We start from the raw sequence: 18,728 nt of genomic DNA on the forward strand, positions 1-18,728 counted from the left end.
GTTTGATTCCTCCGCACAACATAAGCAAAAAGAAAAAAGCCGGAAGTGGCGCTGTGGCTCAAGTGGTAGAGCGCTAGCCTTGAGATGAAGAGCTGAAGGATGGCATCCAGGCCCAGAGTTCAGGCCCCACGACTGGAACCTCCCCCCACAAAAAAGAATGTTGATGGGAGTGAGTGAAAGGGTGACATGTTCAAAACCAAACATACTCACTATTTGACTTACATAACTATAACCCTGTGTACATCATCTTTAAAATAAAAATCTTAAAAATGAATGGGAAAACTGAATAGCCATGTGTACAATACTGAATCTGGATCCCTGTGTCTTTCCTTATATTAAGATCAATTCAAAGTCAATATAAGTACGTAATACAAAATCTGAAAATTTGATAGTTTTGTAGATAAGTACAGAAAAATCACCCTCAAAATACTGCTATAGTATAATCAATAACTTACTAGATAGAATTTCAATAGCTCTAACAATAAGAGTGAGGATAAATAGAGTTGATCAAACTAAAAAGCCTTTACAACATGAATGAAATAGTAAATAAACTGACAAGACAGCTTATAGAATGGAGTAAAATCTGTGCCACCTCTATATCACCCCCAAGGATTCAGAATTATAACAGATAACAAAATATAAGATAAAAGTCTAAATAGACATAGAATTGGTAAAGATTTTAGCAATAGTAGTTAAGGAAAAATATTTTTGTGTTCAACATATTACAGGAAACATCACACAGGATATATAGAAATGTGTTTTCTATGAAAAATATACACAAGATTGGGCAATATGTTACAAGTTTCCCCCATGTTACTCTGAGAATGAGAAGAGTCAGGGAAATGAAAGAGAGACCATAATCCCTCAGAGAAAGAATTAAATAGCACTGAGAACCATCAACTGGCAACAAGGCAATAGAAAAGCTCAGAAAAACAGAAAAGTGACAGAGAGCAGTAGGAAATAGTTTGTAGTTCCAATCCTATTTTTGGAGGTAAGTGAGCTAATGTCACAACCAAATGGTTAAACAGGCAGCACTGATTCAAAAACATTGGTAGCTCAACACGCAGGATAAACTCACCATTGTGAGGCTTAACTTTCATGTTAGAGTTTAGTATGAAACTACTCTGTCATGACAGGCCTGCATTGAAAAAGCAAGACCTTTTATCCCACACTTGTTATGTCAGAGACCTTTAGCTAGGAATATCCTTGTTTGAGCTTAAGCAATTCTGTGGCTTAATCACAGGAAAATTAGGGCCTAAGGAGCCTAGAGTCAGTATCTAGATGAGAAAGAGTCCCAAGACTATCTCAGAAAAAAAAGATAATCAGAATTTGATCTCCAAAAATATTGAATGGAAAACAGTTGGGGTCAAGACACCACTCGCTTAACAATTTTGAGGGTCTATGCTTAATTCATTATTTTATTAGTATGTATAAATATGTATGTCTATGAATACATATTAAACAAAACAAATAAAACAGATGAGATTAACACTGAAGTCCTTATGGATGAAAATATTTAAAAAACATGAAGAAATAAAATATGTACTAACTACTTTTACAGAAAAAGTAAGAAGAAATAAAACAGCTTTATTATTAGCTTTGGTAGGAGGTAAAGTTGCCTAGTATAACTGGAATTATTTGAGAGAGGGAAATATTTGATATCTTCAAATTATTAATTATTGTCCTGATTTATGAAATATCTATGTCATACTATATGATATATCTATGAATAGCCAATTATTTCAAATTCAATGTCCACAAATGTGCAAATCTAAGAATCACAACCAGACCAAACACAGGAAATTTGAATAAAGTTATTCCATAGCATAACAGAATCAATATTAGTTAGCATCTTTTAAAGCATCATGAGTGAGATAAAAGAGACTATTTAAAGCAAAGGAAGAAATATGTGGTGAAGATAGCAAACTTATTAGAAAAAATGCAAAAAAAATTATAGCAAAACCTGTAAAATGCTGAGGAAGGAAAACTCACCATAGAATTCTATAGCTGCCAGTACTAGTGGCTCATGCCTGTAAATAGCTACTCATGAGACTGAGTTCTAGGGATTAAGATTCAAAACCAAGCTATGTACAGAATTTCATGAGACTCATCTCCACTAACCACCAAAAAGCTAGAAGTGGACATATGACTCAAATGGTAGAGCCCAAAAGAATTCTATATCCACTGAAAATATGTTTGTAAAACAAAAATGGAATCAAGAGTTTCTTTCTGAGGAACGCAGACACAGGGAAATGAATAGAGATATGTTTGTGATGGGGTAATTGTTTTTGTGAATATTTATATTTCTTCTATAGAAGGATAAATGACTCAATATTTTCCTAAATTTGATGGAATATTATAAATTGTATATTCTAGAAAAATCTATTCCCTTCCTAAAATCTTCCACTTTCTTAAAGTAAATTAAATATTGCTAGAAATAATTTTCATTTCTTAGATGATTTTTTTTTAGCATTTTTGATTTTGGAACTGCGCATAATTTTTTTTGGAAACATAAGAAAGAGATACAGACATAAAGAGGGATAAAGAGATTCAGGCATTATTAGTCAGATGCCCAGTATCAAGTAAAATAGATTGTTAGAAATACTTTTAAGATGCTGGTTGCAAACTCCATTATGATTTCCACTAGTGGGTTGTAAATTATTCTGTGGGAAATGGAGTTTTGTAAACGAGTAGCCTAATTGCTAGAGTATGCTAAGTTTATCAACAAAAATTCAAAGTGTATCAAGATTGATCCATGGTCCCACTTTCCATAATTATTTGAATCAGAACTATTAATAATCTTTTTAAAATATATTTTATTGCTATTGTAGAGGTGATGTACAGAGTCATTGCAGATACATAAGTCAGGTAATGAGTGCCTTTTTTTGGAACAGTGTCACCCTGTCCCTTATGCTCTCCCAGTCTTTCCCTCCCGTTCCCACCCACAAGTTGTAGAGTTCATTTTCAACATAGTGTATAGTGAGTACCACTGCTGCATTGGTTCATCTTTGTCCCGCCTTTTCTGTGCCCCCTGGCCCTCCCAAATACAAATAAAGTAACAAATAAGACAAAAGGAAAAGACAACAAAAATAGCAGCAGCAACAACAAGATACACTCTTGTTTCCATTTCTTGGAGTCCATTTCATAAAATATCATTTTATATGATCTGATGCACATACCTATTGAGACTTTGTGATCCACTCCTATGAACAGCCTCCTTTGGCCTCACTGTGTGACTGTATAATGTATCATGTCCCTGTGTATTTTTTTAAACCAGGATTGATTTGTAAAATCCTATTCTTTTTCTTTTATTTTATTTTTATTGTGAGAATACTGTACAGGGGGGTTACAATTACATGGGCAAGATAATGAGTACATTTCTTATCAAGCATTGTAGCATCCTTCTTTGATTCCCCTTCCCATTCCTTCCCAACCTCCCTCCACCCCTCCACCTAGTCCTCCTCCCTCCCCACCAAAGTTGTGTATTCAAATGTTTTCTTTCAGGTGATTGTTTCTAACACATTTATAAGATTATTTCTTTGTTTCTTTGTATGTTCCTCCCCCATGGTATAACCCCTGCTTTCACTGTATTTGAGGTTGGTATAATTTGTGGAGGGGAAGGGAAAAAACAAAACATTTAAATAGGGATACAGGTGGATCCATTGCAACAATGAGATGTACAAGTCGTTATGTGGAAAAACGAACTTTACAACTATTAATAATCTTAATATTCACTCTATGTTCATATTCATCTCTATGTTTCATATTATAGCTCTCTTGATGAAATTAAAATAGAGGAAGTCAACATCAGAGGTTTATTTGTGAGAATCGTTAACTCTTCCTTTGACAAAGAACTGCAGATTGGAGATTATACGCTTCTGCAAAATATGAATGGGCAATCGATTTCTTCTTACAAATTTCTTCCAAATATCTCACTTCCAGCCAATTCCACAGTAACAGTAAGAGTTATAAATATTTAAAATAAGATGACAGAATCTCACTTCAATTCATTTACACACTCAACATATAGTTTAGCTCATAAAGACTCATCACTTGTTGGTCTGTCCATAAGATGCAATTTTATTGTACTTTGTGCTGGTAGAATTGTTGGTACTTTTTTATCTTGTGGAAATAAATTAATGCTCATAATTTAATGCTTGAAGATTTCCTCATTTAGATATATGGTATCTTTTGCTTTGGTCATTTTAGTATTAAAGTAAAATTCCAAAAAGTAAGCTGAAAATATTTTAAAGAGAGAAGTAAAGGGATTATTTTATCAGAGATCAATTAATGAGTTGATGGAGTGTTATCTCCAGATATATCTTGTACATTTTATTAGCAATCTTACACAGTGGCTGCTTGCTGTTCCATGGCTTGACCTAATACATCATAAAATCAGTATATTTAAAAAACTCATCTGAAGGTTATAATGGTGGTGCACAGCTGTAGTCTCAGATGCTCACGAGGCTGAGGAAGAAAGATTATTGAGACCAAATGAGCAACCTAATGAGACTCCTTTATGTCTAAAAATGAAAATGCATAAATAAATTGGATTAAGATGTTTTCTCAGAAATACCAAATCATCACAACTTTATGTCATTACAGAGCTAGGCTGACCCCTAATAGCATTTTTAACTTAACGTAATGCTTTTTGAAAGGTATGGGCAGCAGCATCAAAAGCAAAGCACCAGCCACCATCGGACTTTCTTTGGAAAGAACAAAACAAGTTCAAATCAAGTCCGGATTGTACAACAATCTTGTGCAACTCGAAAGGTGAAGTAAGTATCTGATTCTTTACAAAACTCTTTGTGGAATGGCAAGTTCTCTTTACTTTTTTCCTCTTATTTTCCATTTTGAAAATGTTTGGTAGACTCATCATTTGATGCCTTAACACTCGGGCACATCACCAATACTCACTTCCCAATGTCAAAGTGCCAAGGAAATACCATTTGGCAGTAGTAATTTTGATATTCCATATTTTCAAGAAGATACTACAAATTCCAAATTATATGAGAGGTTTTAGTTGTGAGATTTGACAGAATAATAAAAGTGCTATATATAGACTTCTCTATTTCTCAAATAATTATGGAGCTCTTTCTGTAAAGATATACTTGTTACTGTCCAAGATCCTAACACTCCCCTTAATTTATCTCTTAGAATTGAGGATTAGGAAGGTAGAATAAGAAGAAGATAGAAGACAGAGACAGAGAAAGGGGGGGAGAGAAAAGGAAAGAGGTGTGAAAGACATAGGAGAGATGAAAGGAGGAAGAGGTAGAGAAGAGAAAGACAGAACCTAATTTTTAACAAGGTTCAGAGCAGAGCCACAATGGGCCAACTTATCCATTATGAGGTTTGATTCAAGAAAAATAATAGACTTAGGAGCCAAAAGGAAAAAGACACAAACCAAAGGAAAGTATATTGAAGAAAGAGGAGGGCTTCTCCAAGGAAAATGAGTTCTGGTGCTTGGGCACCATTGGTCTTTCACTGGTGTCACTTATATAACATTGGTATGTTCACACACTCATTCCCTACACAGAACCTTACCTTCTCCTGAGCTGCTGAGCACTGTTAGTGGATCACCAGCCATCATCTATCCCTATCCTGCCTTATACTAAGGACTGGGTATTTAACATAAAACTAGGATTCTAATAGAGAAGCTTCAAAATCTTAATTTAAAATGACTATACTTTATTCATTACAAAATTAAGTATACTAGAAAATGGTTTGTGTAACTCATTCCTACTTTTTGACTTTATATTTTCACTCTAACTTTCCCTTGGTGTGACAGAATAGACTCTGGCATGACATGTACATTACTCCATGGAGCCTACCTTGGTTGGGGAATAACCACGCATGCTTTGCATGAGTAGCATTCACCAATAATTAAAAAATTATTTTACAACATCAATATCATTCAAAATTACATAACTCTAACTGTATTTGGTATTGATGAAGCATCTTTATTTAGGCCGTGGCTTGGTATACTCCTATTCATTGGATGCAAGCTTGGGAAAAAGTAGAGACTGACATTGAATTTGACAGATACACAGTCAGTACTTCCACATCCAAACCACACATATTTTGGAGGACAACCTCAGAAAATACAGAAAACAGAGACTATGAAGATGAGTCAGAGAAAAATGCTACAGAATATCATATGGAAACCACACAACTTTTCCTTAGGAGGTAAATAAAGTATTATTGGTTTGCGTCCTTCCTATGTGATCTGCTGAATAAATCATATCTATCATAGTTATTACTATTTTGAATATGATCCACATGAGAAGTATAAAAAAATTGAGCATTTAAATATTTATTGAATGTAAAGGCTGATGGTCTTCATTAAGACCTCTGGCTACTACATTTTTCCATGGTGCTGCTTTCCTGGGCAAAAAAAAAAAAAAAAAAAACAACAACCAGAGAATTGCCAAGGTGAAGCTGTTTCCATGTCTTCATTGGTGCTTAAATCAAAAGAGAAAGATGGATTACCAAGGAGTTTTATTTTGGATAAAGATATGGCTGTGTATGAATCACGGGATTTCATTAATGTTTACACAAATGCTTCCAGTGATGTAAAAGTCTGCCCACCAGCAGAAAAATCTCTGTTCCTTTGGTATGGACATATATGTCCATTCTAATGGAACCATCAATAACATTTCCAATGCATTAAATACATTGGAATTTGGGTTCAAATTCTGTTTTTTTCTTTTACAGAGAAAAGGAAATCCCACCAATTCTTGTCCCAAATCATAGCCCTTGGTGCAGCAGTCCGGATGTGCCTCCACATCCCTATTGTCCTTTGATTGAGTCTTACCACCTGTCCTGTGGAAGAAGAGAACCCAGGTCTCAAGCAACCAGGACTGATCCAGCCCTGGGCAAGTCAAAGGGATACTTTCTTCACGGGGGAGTAAGGAATAACGTTGTGTGTGTGTGCGTGTGTGTGTGTGTGTGTGTGTGTGTGAGATGTGTCTGTCTGTCTGTTTCTGTGTATTTGTGTGTGTATCTCTGTGTGTGTGTGTGTGTGTGTTTGAGAGAGGGAGAGGTAATGAAAGAGAGACAAAGACAGTGGAGAGAGACAGATAGAGAAACATGTAAAGACAAACAAAGGTAGATATGGAGTAGAGAGATAGAGGCACAGAGATAGAAACAAAAAGACAGAGACAAAGACAGAAGAAGAGGGAGACAGAGATGAAGACACACTGAGAAGAACAGGGAGACACAGACAGAGGGGCAGAGAGACATGGAGATGAGACAGAAAGAGGGACAGATAAAAAAAATTAAATAGAGTGGCAGAAAAAGACAGAGACAGTGATGAGACAGATGGGGCAGGCAGACAGAGACAGGAGTACAGAGAGCTAAAGAAATATGAGACACAACAGAGAGACAGACACAGATGGAGACAAAGAGAAATAAAGAGACAGAAATGGAGAAAGCCAGAGAGAAAGATATAGAGATGGAGAGAGAGAAAGAGAAAGAGAGAGATAAGTCTTAAACAACCCTCAGACTCCAGCAAGGTCCTAAAAGCAAGTATTGAAAATCATTCATTTACTTTTACTCCAATAAACATTCTTCCAGAGTTAGTTTTTAATAAACATGTGTCGAATGAATAAAACATCCAGGTCAGAAGGATTATACATGATTGGAATCTGGTGAGGAAGGAAAACTGTTTCTAAAATGATATGCTGTAACAAATTATCCATCTCTTTCAAATACTCCTGTGTTAATCCCAAATTAACACAGTTTTTAATCAGAAGTTTGGTAAATCTTATAAATCACTCTTGGTGCTATAAATAGTCAAATCAATAGAATTTGATGTCATTAGCTTGGGTTCACTGAAGGGATTTCCAGGAATCAATGACACAGTAAATATGTTCTCAGAAAATATGCTTATCTTATGATATTGAAATTTATACCTCCTTGGACTTCTCCTCAGACTGAATAGAAAGTAATCACTTGGAGAGGAACATAGTGAAATAGTATTCTCTCCCCAGGCTTTGATAAAACGCTGATCAATACTAGTACAAAATTTTGGAATACAAGAATATCATTATTACCTCTTGTATTTGAAAGACGTCATTTTTCTCTTCTTTTGTTTTCCAAACATTCAGTCTGTAATTTGGTGATATTTTTAGAGGACATTTTTATGAAGTCAAGTGAAAGCATCATTCATGTATGTGTCAGCTAAAATGTTTCTTAATGTACAGATAAAGTATATGAAGATATATCTGGATATGGCATGTCACATCTGTAACCCCACCTACTCAGGAGACTGAGAACTGAAGATCCTGGCTCAAAGCCAGCCCCAACAGAAAAGTTCATGAGAATTTTGGTTTGGGGGGCCAGTCCAGGGGCTTGAACTCAGGACCTGTGCACTATCCCTGTGATTTTTCACTCAAAACTGGTACTCTCCCATGTGTGTCACAGCTCCACTTATGATGTTTTGGTGATTAATTGGAAAATGGAGTCTTATGGACTTTCCTGTTGGGGCTCACTTTGTATCATTAACATCAGAACTCAGACTCTTGAGTAGCTAAGACTATGGGCATGATCCATTAGTGCATAGCCCTGAGACACATCTCTAATTAACCACAAAAAGACTTGAAGTGGAGAAATAGACCAAAATGTAGAGTGGGAACCTTGAGCAAAGAGCTAAAATAGAGCATGAGGCTTTGTGTAGGTACTATGCCCCATACCTTCACAGAGAAAGAAAAAAAGAATTCTATAATAATATTCTTAATAATAAAATAATTAGTTGATATTATATCTGTTTAAAATTCACTTATCATTATTCTAAAGGTAATACCCAGAAGGGTTTTGGTTACATATGCCAGAGAAAGAGTACATATTTTTACAAAATGTCACCACTTCCCTCACACCCTCCCAGTTTTTCCCTTCCATCCCCACCCACTAATGGTATGTGAGCATCACTGTTGCATTGTTCAACATTTTTTTTATCGGTCGTGGGGCTTGAACTCTGGGCTTTGGCACTGTCCCTCAGCTCTTCAGCTCAAGAAGAATGCTCTACCACTTGAGCTACAGCACCACTTCGGTTTTCTAGTGATTTATTGGAGATAAGAGTCTCACAGACTTTCCTGCTGGGCTGGCTTGAACCAAGATGCTCAGATCTCAGCCTCCTGAGTAGCTAGGATTACAGGCTTGAGCCATCGGCTCAACATTTGTCCCACCAATTCTGTGTCCCCCTTACCTTCTCAAACACACTAACAAACAAGATAAAGGGAATTAAAAAATAAACAACAATGGAGTAAAAACAAACAAAACAACAGGAACAAAAAAACCATTTCTCTCATCTTCCTGAAGTTCATTTTGATAACTATTATTTTATATTGTAAGATTCACATAGCTATTTCATCTATGTGATCCTCCCCTGAGCATATTCTCTTTTGGTCTCACTGTGTGTGAATAACTAGAGATCTGTATAATTTAGGATGCCCCAGTATATATATTTTCCCTTTTCCATCCAGTGAGCTTACTTGTAGATTCTTAGGCATATACAGTTACCACAAATGAAGGAAATCAAGCAACCTGTATTTATTTGGGTCTGGCTTACTTCACTTAACATTATTTTTCCAAGCATTCCACTTTTTATTTTTATTGTCAAGGTGATGTACAGAGGGGTTATAAGGTAATAAGTATATTTCTTGTCAAACTTTTTACCTCTTCCCTAATTTTTCTCCTACTTATGAATGGTAGGAAATCATTCCTGATAGATGCATAGAATTCCATTATGTATATATACAATATTTTTAGATCCCTTCTTCCACTGAGGGACATTTGGGTTGATTATAGAAGCTGGCTACGGGAATAAGGCTGCATGAATATGATTGTGCTTGTGGCTTTAGTGTGGTCTGGTTTGTGGTCAAGCAGATAAATGCCCAGGAGTAGGATTGATAGGTCATAAGAAAGCTCTTTTGAGGAACCTCCATCCAGCTTTCCAGAGTAGTTAATGAAATTACAGAATAGTTGTGTTCCTTTTTGGCCACTTCCCCTCCAGCCTCTTTTCTTGTTTGTTTCCTTGATAATGACCATTATAACTGGGGTGAGTTAGAATCTTAGGATTATTTTCATTTAATGTCTTGTACAGCCATAGATGTCGTATGTCTCTTCATGTGTTTATTGGCCATTCTTCTTCTGATATGTCTCTCTTTTAGTCTTTAGTCCATTTATTTTTTCGATTGTTGTTTCTTTGATGATATGTTTTTGGGAGGTTTAGTTTTTTTGAGCTCCAAATATATTTTGGGTATTAGGGTCTTGTCTGATGTTTGCCTGGCAAACCTCTTCTCTATTCTGTGAATTTTCTATAAATATTGCTATTTGTGTCCTTTATCATGCAGAAACTTTTCAATTTGATTGAGTCCAATTTATACAGTCTTTCTTTGATTTTTTTTTCTGTGATTCTGGATCTTTACTTAAGAAGTTTTGACCCATGTTTACGAGCCCTAGTGTTTCTCCTACCACTTCCTATAATATTTTCGTGGTATCTGGCTTTACATTAAGGTATTTGGTACAATTTGAATTGACTCTACTATATTGCACAAAGCAGTTTACAAATCCATGCAGTACCCATAAAATCCAGATAACTTTCTTCAATGAAATAGAAAAAGCAATCCACAAATACATTTGGAATAACAAAAGACCCTTACAGGTAGAATCAATCCATACCAGGGGAAGAATAGTGTTGGAGGGATATCTATAGCAAACTTCAAACAATATTATGAAATCATAGTAAAAAAAAAAAGCTTGGTACTTGAACAAAAATAGGACCAATGGAACAGAATAGAAGACCCAGATATGAACTCCCAAACTTATAGCCACCTAAAATTTGATATAAAAGCATAGGTTGGAAGAAAAAGAGCCTCTTCAACAAATGGTGCTGGCAAAATTGGTTATGCAAATGCAGAAACTAAACTAGATCATTATTCAGTGTTTGGTTCCAATGTGTTGTTCTTTCCTTTTTATTTCATCTTATACATTAGCATATACTTGCATATAACTATATATGCATATTATACATCATTTTTCATTTAATTTTTTTATTGTAAAGGTGATATATAGAGAGGTTATTGTCACAAAAATCAGGTAGAGGGTACATTTCTTTTTGAACAATGTCACCCCTTCCTTTACTTTCTCCAAGTTTTTACCTCCCATCTCCCTCATGTATTACACAGTTCATTTTCAACATGAGGTCTAGTGTGTATCACTGGTACATTTGTACAATAAATGGAAACTAGAAGTCTTTTGTTGTTTATTACTCCTTTTTTTTTTTTTTTTTTTACTAGTTTTGTTTTCTTTACCTTTCTTGTAGGGTAGTCTTCTTCTATTTGGGGGAGCTTAAGGGAGTGCATAGAACCTTATTTATCAACCTGAACCAGGATTCAATTCTAAATGCATCAATGGTTGGATCATTTATTTCAGCATGTTTCAGCATTTTTGTACTAAGATTTGAACCCAGGGCTTTAAATTTGATAGGTAGCACTTTATTACTTGAGCCAACCACATCCCCAGGTCCCCCCTCAATATTTCCAGACAAGAGATATAGATTGCTGTAAGGTTACAAACGATTATAATATATTTTCACAAATAATTGAAAAAACACTGCTTCAGAAAGTTAATATTCATATTAATATACTAGATGCTAAGCATTTCACCTTGATTCACCCAAGAAATTGACACCAACTGCAGAAATTCAAATGCATAAGCATACTAGGCTATAAGTCAGTAGCTCATATCTATGATCCTAGCTACTCAGGAGGCTGAGATATGAGTATTGCTCATACTACAAAGCCAACCTGTGCAACAGAGTCCGTAAGAGTTTTAGCTGCAATGAACCATCACCTAAAGCTGGAAGTGAAGGTCTGATCCCAATGGTAGCACACTAGCTTGAGCAAAAATGCACAGGTACAGTTAGTTATGAGGCCCTGAATCCAAGATCCAGGACTAGCACTATTATTACTATTACTACTACTACTATTGTTGCTACTAATGAGAAGGAGAAGAATAAGAAAGAAAACAAAAATTACTACTGTGTATATACGCCCATGATTGAAGTTTAAGAATTTATAGATGGAATTTTCTGTAAATGGATTTTTAGCCCTTAATGAGATTGTGTTTCCTGAGAAAGAACCTGTCAGAGTTCAATTTAAACCTTCATTCTCAGTGAAATTGGAAAGACAGATGCAAAACATTAGTAAAGTCCATATCGTGCCAACATGAAATAAATAGAATGCTTCTGGAAAATAAGAAGTGAGAAGCTACATTCATCCAACCAAAGACTGAAAATATTGTGGGAAAAAATTCATCTCTATTAAATTAGGAGATTTTTTTTTTGGGTCCAGTCGTGAGGCCTGAGCTCTGGGGCTGGGCGCGGTCCCTCAGCTCTTCAGCTCAAGGCTAGCACTCTACCACTTGAGTCAGCGCCACTTCCGGCTTTTTTCTTTTTGCTTATGTGGTGCTGAGGAATCGAACCCAGGGCCTCAGGCATGCAAGGCGAGCGCTCTACCACTGAGCCACCTTCCCAGCCCTAAATTAGGAGATTTTCTTCTGTCATTTTCCCTTATACATTACAACTGTTGTATACACAGCATTTATGTTGTCATTACATATTTCATAAGTACACTAGAGATGACCTAAAGTACACAGGAGGATGCTGTACATTATAGGCAAATGTTATTATTTGAATATCTTGGGGGGAGCTGATCCCTATCTCCCATGACGCCCAAGAGACTCAGCAGAAATGACAGGTCAGTCAGCATTGCTTCTTTGCCAATATTTATTTTTTTTTTTTGGTCAGTCGTGGGGCTTGAACTCTGGGTTTAGGTGCTGTCCCTGCACTCTTCAGCTCAAGGTAAACACTCTACCGCTTGAGCAACAGCGCCACTTCTGGTTTTCTAGTGGTTTATTGGAGATAAGAGTCTCATGGACTTTCCTGCCTGGCCTGGCTTTGAACCGCGATCCTCAGCTCTCAGCCTCCTGAGTAACTAGGATTACAAGCTTGAGCCACGGGCACCTGGCGTATGCCAATACTTCTATGTATCCATTCTGAGTTAGCCTGAGTCCTGCCCTACCCTTCTCCAGCTTCTGTGCCTTTGGGAGATGTGTAAACACAAAAAGCATTTGAGAGCTTGGTAGGAAGATCAAATTATACTCTAAATTTCTGCATTAATCAATTGTAATCACAATTTCTCTTCCAGATGGTTGTTTTCTTCTCAGGATTTTGTCTTAATTATGTCTTGACAAATAATTTCTTTTCTTTTATAATGATTCACTGAAAACTTGGGATTAATCAAATACCACTTTCAAGTTTTGGTTCAATTACTGGTGTTGACCTAAATGATATGGATTTCCTTTCTAAACCAAAGAAACTCCTCAGGGTGCTGAATTAATGTAACATAAATATAAATAATGCATTTTTTCAAGGAACCAATTTTTGTTTTGTTGTTTTTGATGTAATTTTAAATCTGAAATTCATTTATTTCTGATATAATTTTACTATTTCTCTCTGTATTGGTTTTGAGTTTGACTAGTTCCCATTTTCAAACACCTTGAAGTGCATCAATGGAGTATTGAGTTAAGATTTCCTCCATTTGTTGATGTGGGCACTCAAAGTTATGAATTTTCCGCAGTGTTCCAGAGGACCTGGCATTTTTTGTGTTCATTTATATTAATTTACATAAACATTTGAATTACTTATTTTCATTTCTTCAATGAACCATTGATCATTCAGTAATGTGATCTTTAGTTTCCATGAGTTTTCTGTGTTAGCTCTAATTTTATTCTGTTTTGGTCTGAACAGTATACAGGGAATATATTATTTTAACTTGCATGGACTTGCTTTGTGACTTAGGATATGATTTATTTTGGAGAACCTAACATGCAATGCTAAGAAGAATATATATTCTGACACTGATGGGTGAAATATTCTATTGATGTCTAGTAAATCTAGCTGGTCATTATCCACAGACTTGAGAAAGGAACCATTTGGTCAAAGGGCGGTGCAGATTTTGAAGTGATGATACTAATCAACTTGTATTGTACATGTAAATCCCTTTGTTAAAAGACAAAAAAATAACATAAGTAAGGGAAACTGGAGTTTGGAAGAGGTAATGAAAATGTTGAAAGGGGTGACAGTGATCAATATGTGTTGTACTCATAAACTGCTTTGGTGAATGCCAAATTCTTTCTACAATGATCTTATATTTTTGCAATTTTTTAATTGTGATTATGTGATTACATAATTTTACATATTTCACAGTATTGTGGTATAGTGATACTTCGTTAAAGTCACAAACACATTCTAACCTTCATGGGGCAAATTGTCTTTTTCATGGACTACAAAGTTTATGAGTTCTATGAGCTTTGATGATGTAGTCATTTCTTCCAAATCGGGTGATATGTGCATTCCTTTCTTTTTGCTTAGTGTCAGATGTTCCCTCTTTCCCACTAATTCCCTCCCTCTCATCACTGCCATTGAATTGCTTAGTTCATTTTAATCCATGTCCAGTGAAGCTGATGGGTCCTGCTGTATGTTTCCCCATGTTCCCCTCTAGTTCTGTGTCCTCTTCCTAGTATCCCTCCGATGTACACATATATACAATATACGTGGTCAATGGCGAAGGGTCATTTAGTGATGATTCGACAAGATGAGTGGGGGTCCTTTGTTTCTCGAGTCTTGTTTACTTTTTCATACCACCTTGTGTCTTGGATTTAACATCCACTTATCAGGGAGACCATGTGCTATTTGTCTCTTTCCTCTTGGCTTACTTACCTCACTTAACACGATTTCTTCTAGTTCCATTAATTTCACTGCGAATGCCATTATTTTGTCCTTTCAAATGGCTGCATAACATCCCATTGTATATAGATACCACAATTTTTGGATCCATTCATCTGTAGTGGGGCATCTGGGTTGTTTCCATATCCTGGCTATTGTGAACCATGCTGCAATAAACATGGAGGTGAAAGTGTCCTTGTATCCTTGTTCCTGTTGTTCAGGAAAGATGCCTAGGAGTGGTATGGCTGGGTCATGGGGGGGGGTGTCAATATTTAGTTTTCTGAGGACCCTCCAGATTGCTTTCCAAAGTAGTTGTATAAATGTACATTTCCATGAGTACTGTAATAGAGTTTCTCTTTCTCCATGTCCCCTCTAGCATTTGTTGTTGACTGACTTAGGATGTGGGCCATTCTCAGGGTTTTCTTTATTTGAATTTCCTTTACAACCAGGGATGGTGAAATACCTTAAAATAATAAAAATATTTTAAAAAATCAATGCTTGGAATAATAGACTGACATTCAACGTGTTGTTCTCCTTATTCTCTTTCAGGGACCAAGGGAAAAAAGAAATCTAAGTCACAAAAAGGAATAGTCAATAAACCCAATCTTTCAAAGTAAGCACCAGTATTGATAATTGTGCCTTTCTATGGGAAAATAACAAATTTCCAAAATACCTTTTTTAAAAAATAAAACTAGAATTTGAGCTTAACAGCTCGCTTACTAGGCAGTGATCTACCAACTGAAGTACCCACCAGCCCTTTGTGCTTTCATTGTTTGTTATATTGTGCCTCAGATTTTGCCCAAGACAAGCCTTGGGTTACAGACCTACTGCCTATAGTTCTCAGTAGCTGGGATCATTATTTGAACCACCATAGCTAGTTTGTGTACTGAGATGGAATATCCTGAACTTTTTGTTCAGGCTGACCTATAATTGCAGTCATCCCAATCTCTACCCTCCTAACACAAGTGTCTTTAAAAGCCATAAGTATGTTGTGTGGTGCTTCCACCACTTAAACACAAACTTTTAGTTTTCTGGATTCTGTAGACAGATTATTTTGTTTTTTCTGTAGCCTGATGATCTCTTTTTATAATTCCATCTGCTCTGTGATTTTCTCTGGTTTCCAAACGTCTGGATTTCTTGTCTATCCCTATGCTGCTTATACTCATTATTTTCTTTTCCTGAAGGATACATAGTTCTTTTTTTGTCAGTTGTGTCCCTCAGCTCTTCAGCTCAAGGCTAGCGCTCTACCACTTGAGCCACAGTGCCACTTCTGGCTTTTTCTGTTTATGTAGTGCTGAGGAATCAAACCCAGGGCCTCATGCATGCAAGGCAAGCACTCTACCACTGAGACACCTCCCCAGCCCAGAATAAATAATTCTTTTTGTTTTTGTGTGCCGATTTTGTGGCTTGATCCTCAGAGTCTGAGGGCCATCTCTTAGCATTGTTCTCAAATTCGGTGTTCTACAACCTGATTCACATCCAGGTTTGTGTTTGCTACTTGGAGATAATAGTTTTGTAGGCTTTCGTGCCTGGGATGGATTTGCATTGAGTCCCACATCTCAGTCTTGTGATTATCAAGAAATACTGGCATGAGACATCAGCAACTAGCAAGCATGTCTACTGTTATATAGACTCACTCTTCTTTCACATTATATCACAATGCAATTATAATGTCACATAGCATTGCTTATACCATCATATCACTGAATCTCCAACTTCATACAAATGTGATGGCTATACCTTCCCTGTTCAAAGATTTCTCCAATGCTTCCTCATGGGGCACTGATTGGTACTGGACAGCAATGTACTACCCCATTTCACTTTAAATGAGTAAGTGAACGCTGCCAATATTTTAAAATGACTGCAAAACACACTAAGATATTTTCACAGGAAAGAACTGAAGAATCCAGACTGATTTAATTTCAACTTCCAGACACTTTGAAACTGTCTCAATGAGAATATAATTCCTGTGGTTTCCTCTGCCTCTACCATTATGTCATCAAAATTCAAGATTCTACACTCTGTAGACCAATTATCTTCTATTCTCTATAAGCCAAAGCAAATTCTGGGTACTAATCCTGTAATGATAAACCTTGAATATAAGATTTCACACTTTTACCATTTGTGCAATGCCCTGTAATCTTTATGTGTTTATTTTAAGGTAGAGACTCACACTAATTTTTCTCTGGTGGCCACAGAGTTCATTCATCCTTCTTCCACCTCCTTAGTATCTGAAAACATAGATGTGTGCTACTAGCCAGATTGTTCCGGATACAGGCTCTCATGCAATCCTGTTAAACTTCCCCAGGAAAGTCTCAATTTTAGCCTTCCTACTTCTGCTTCTTGAGGAACTGAGATTGCAGGTATGTACCACCAAGCCCAGCTAGGCACTATATCCAGTTCTGGGGCTTGAACTCAGGCACTAGGCATTGTCCCTAAGCTTTGTGTGTGTGTGTGTGTGTGATGATTCTGGGGTTAGAATTCAACCTTTTCATTGCCCTTAGATTTTTCTACTCTAGTCTAGGGCTCTACCACAGCTCCACTTCCAGCTTTATGGTGGATAATTGGAGTAAAAATTCTCATGGATTTTTCACAGGTTGTTGTCAGTCATTATTTAATTATAAACAAATATGATGGGTAGACTGGTTTGTTTGATTTTTGAGAATTGTTCCGTGTGTGTGTGTGTGTGTGTGTGTGTGTGTGTGTGTGTGTGTGTGTGTGTGTGAGATTCTGGGGTTGGAATTCAACCTTTTCATTGCCCTTAGATTTTTCTACTCTAGTCTAGGGCTCTACCACAGCTCAACTTACAGCTTTATGCTGGATAATTGGAAACAGTAGTCTAACATTCTTTTCCAGCTTGGGTTGGCCCCAGACCACAACCTTCCAATCTCAAATTCTTGAATAGCTAGGATTAGAAGCTTGAGCTACCATCACCTTGGTTGCAAATGTGTTTCTAATATTGTTGTGTGTATAATAAAATAATTTAACAAAAATCTTGACACCAGGGTAGGAAAGTGGTTCAATGTTAGAGTGCTTGCCTTGCATGCATGAGGCACTGGGTTCGATTCCTCAGCACCACATAAGCAGAAAAAGCCAGAAGTGGCACTGTGGCTCAAGTGGTAGAGCAGGTGCTAGCCTTGAGCTGAAGACATGAGATACAACACTCAGGCCCAGAATTCAGACCCCACAACTGACAAAAAAAGCTTGATGCCATTCATAGTCTTTCTCATGAGAGCCAGTGGAAGATTATTTGCAAGTTTGATCCTTTTCAGTCTACACAGTCCTGTAAAACTCGATGCCTTTCTGGATGCCTTATATTTATCTTCTCATATGGTTGTATTTACAACTGACCTCAGCATACCCCTATAATATTTTTGAGGTCTTCACTAGTAGCAAAATTTGATACAATTTCTTCAAGAACCCATGCTGAAAGACTTATGAGTCTGGCTTGTCTGTTCAGAGACAAAATATCATTTTTTGTTTTCATTTCATAATCGTTGGGAATTTATAACAGAGGGTACCTGCATTGAAATTCATGGCTTTCACAGTAGCTTGCCTAAGCATATGGAATAGGTAGAGCTGAAGTATCTGCAGTGTTTGCTGAAGTAAGTTTGTCTCAAAGAGATAACTCACCTAAAGTCACTGAGATGGTAAGTGTCAGAAAGAAGACTAGAAACTGAGGGTAATATCAATGCTATCCCAAAGCCACTCTGCCAATTAAACTGTAAGACTGTCTAATTATTCCTCTCTCACCTTCAATAGGAGATAAAAACTCCTTGTGTTTAAAAGTGGGACTCTTAAAAGGATATTTATTTCAGAATCCCAATACTGACAGCAAAAGAAGCAATTCAAAGTTCAGTCTCAGATGTCTCTGCTAATTGTATTTCTTTGCAACAAAGTATTAAAATCTTGTGGTAGAATGATTCATAGCTCTTGGTTG

At 36.5% G+C, this 18,728-nt stretch overlaps 1 protein-coding gene across 1 annotated transcript in view; it reads left to right on the forward strand.

Annotated features, from left to right (window-relative positions):
- Lmntd1 (lamin tail domain containing 1) overlaps positions 1 to 18,728 on the forward strand; it is a 52,290-nt gene that overhangs the window by 31,879 nt on the left and 1,683 nt on the right. The window contains exons 4-9 of the mRNA XM_042672167.1: positions 3,773 to 3,959; positions 4,659 to 4,778; positions 5,969 to 6,186; positions 6,715 to 6,875; positions 15,338 to 15,401; positions 17,097 to 17,151. Of these exons, the coding sequence (XP_042528101.1) occupies positions 3,773 to 3,959; positions 4,659 to 4,778; positions 5,969 to 6,186; positions 6,715 to 6,875; positions 15,338 to 15,401; positions 17,097 to 17,151 (805 nt within the window). The remainder of the gene's footprint in view (positions 1 to 3,772; positions 3,960 to 4,658; positions 4,779 to 5,968; positions 6,187 to 6,714; positions 6,876 to 15,337; positions 15,402 to 17,096; positions 17,152 to 18,728) is intronic.

This window comes from Dipodomys spectabilis, unplaced genomic scaffold, assembly GCF_019054845.1.
Source record: "Dipodomys spectabilis isolate Male_0828 unplaced genomic scaffold, ASM1905484v1 ptg000671l, whole genome shotgun sequence".
Classification (NCBI taxonomy): Eukaryota; Metazoa; Chordata; class Mammalia; order Rodentia; family Heteromyidae; genus Dipodomys; species Dipodomys spectabilis.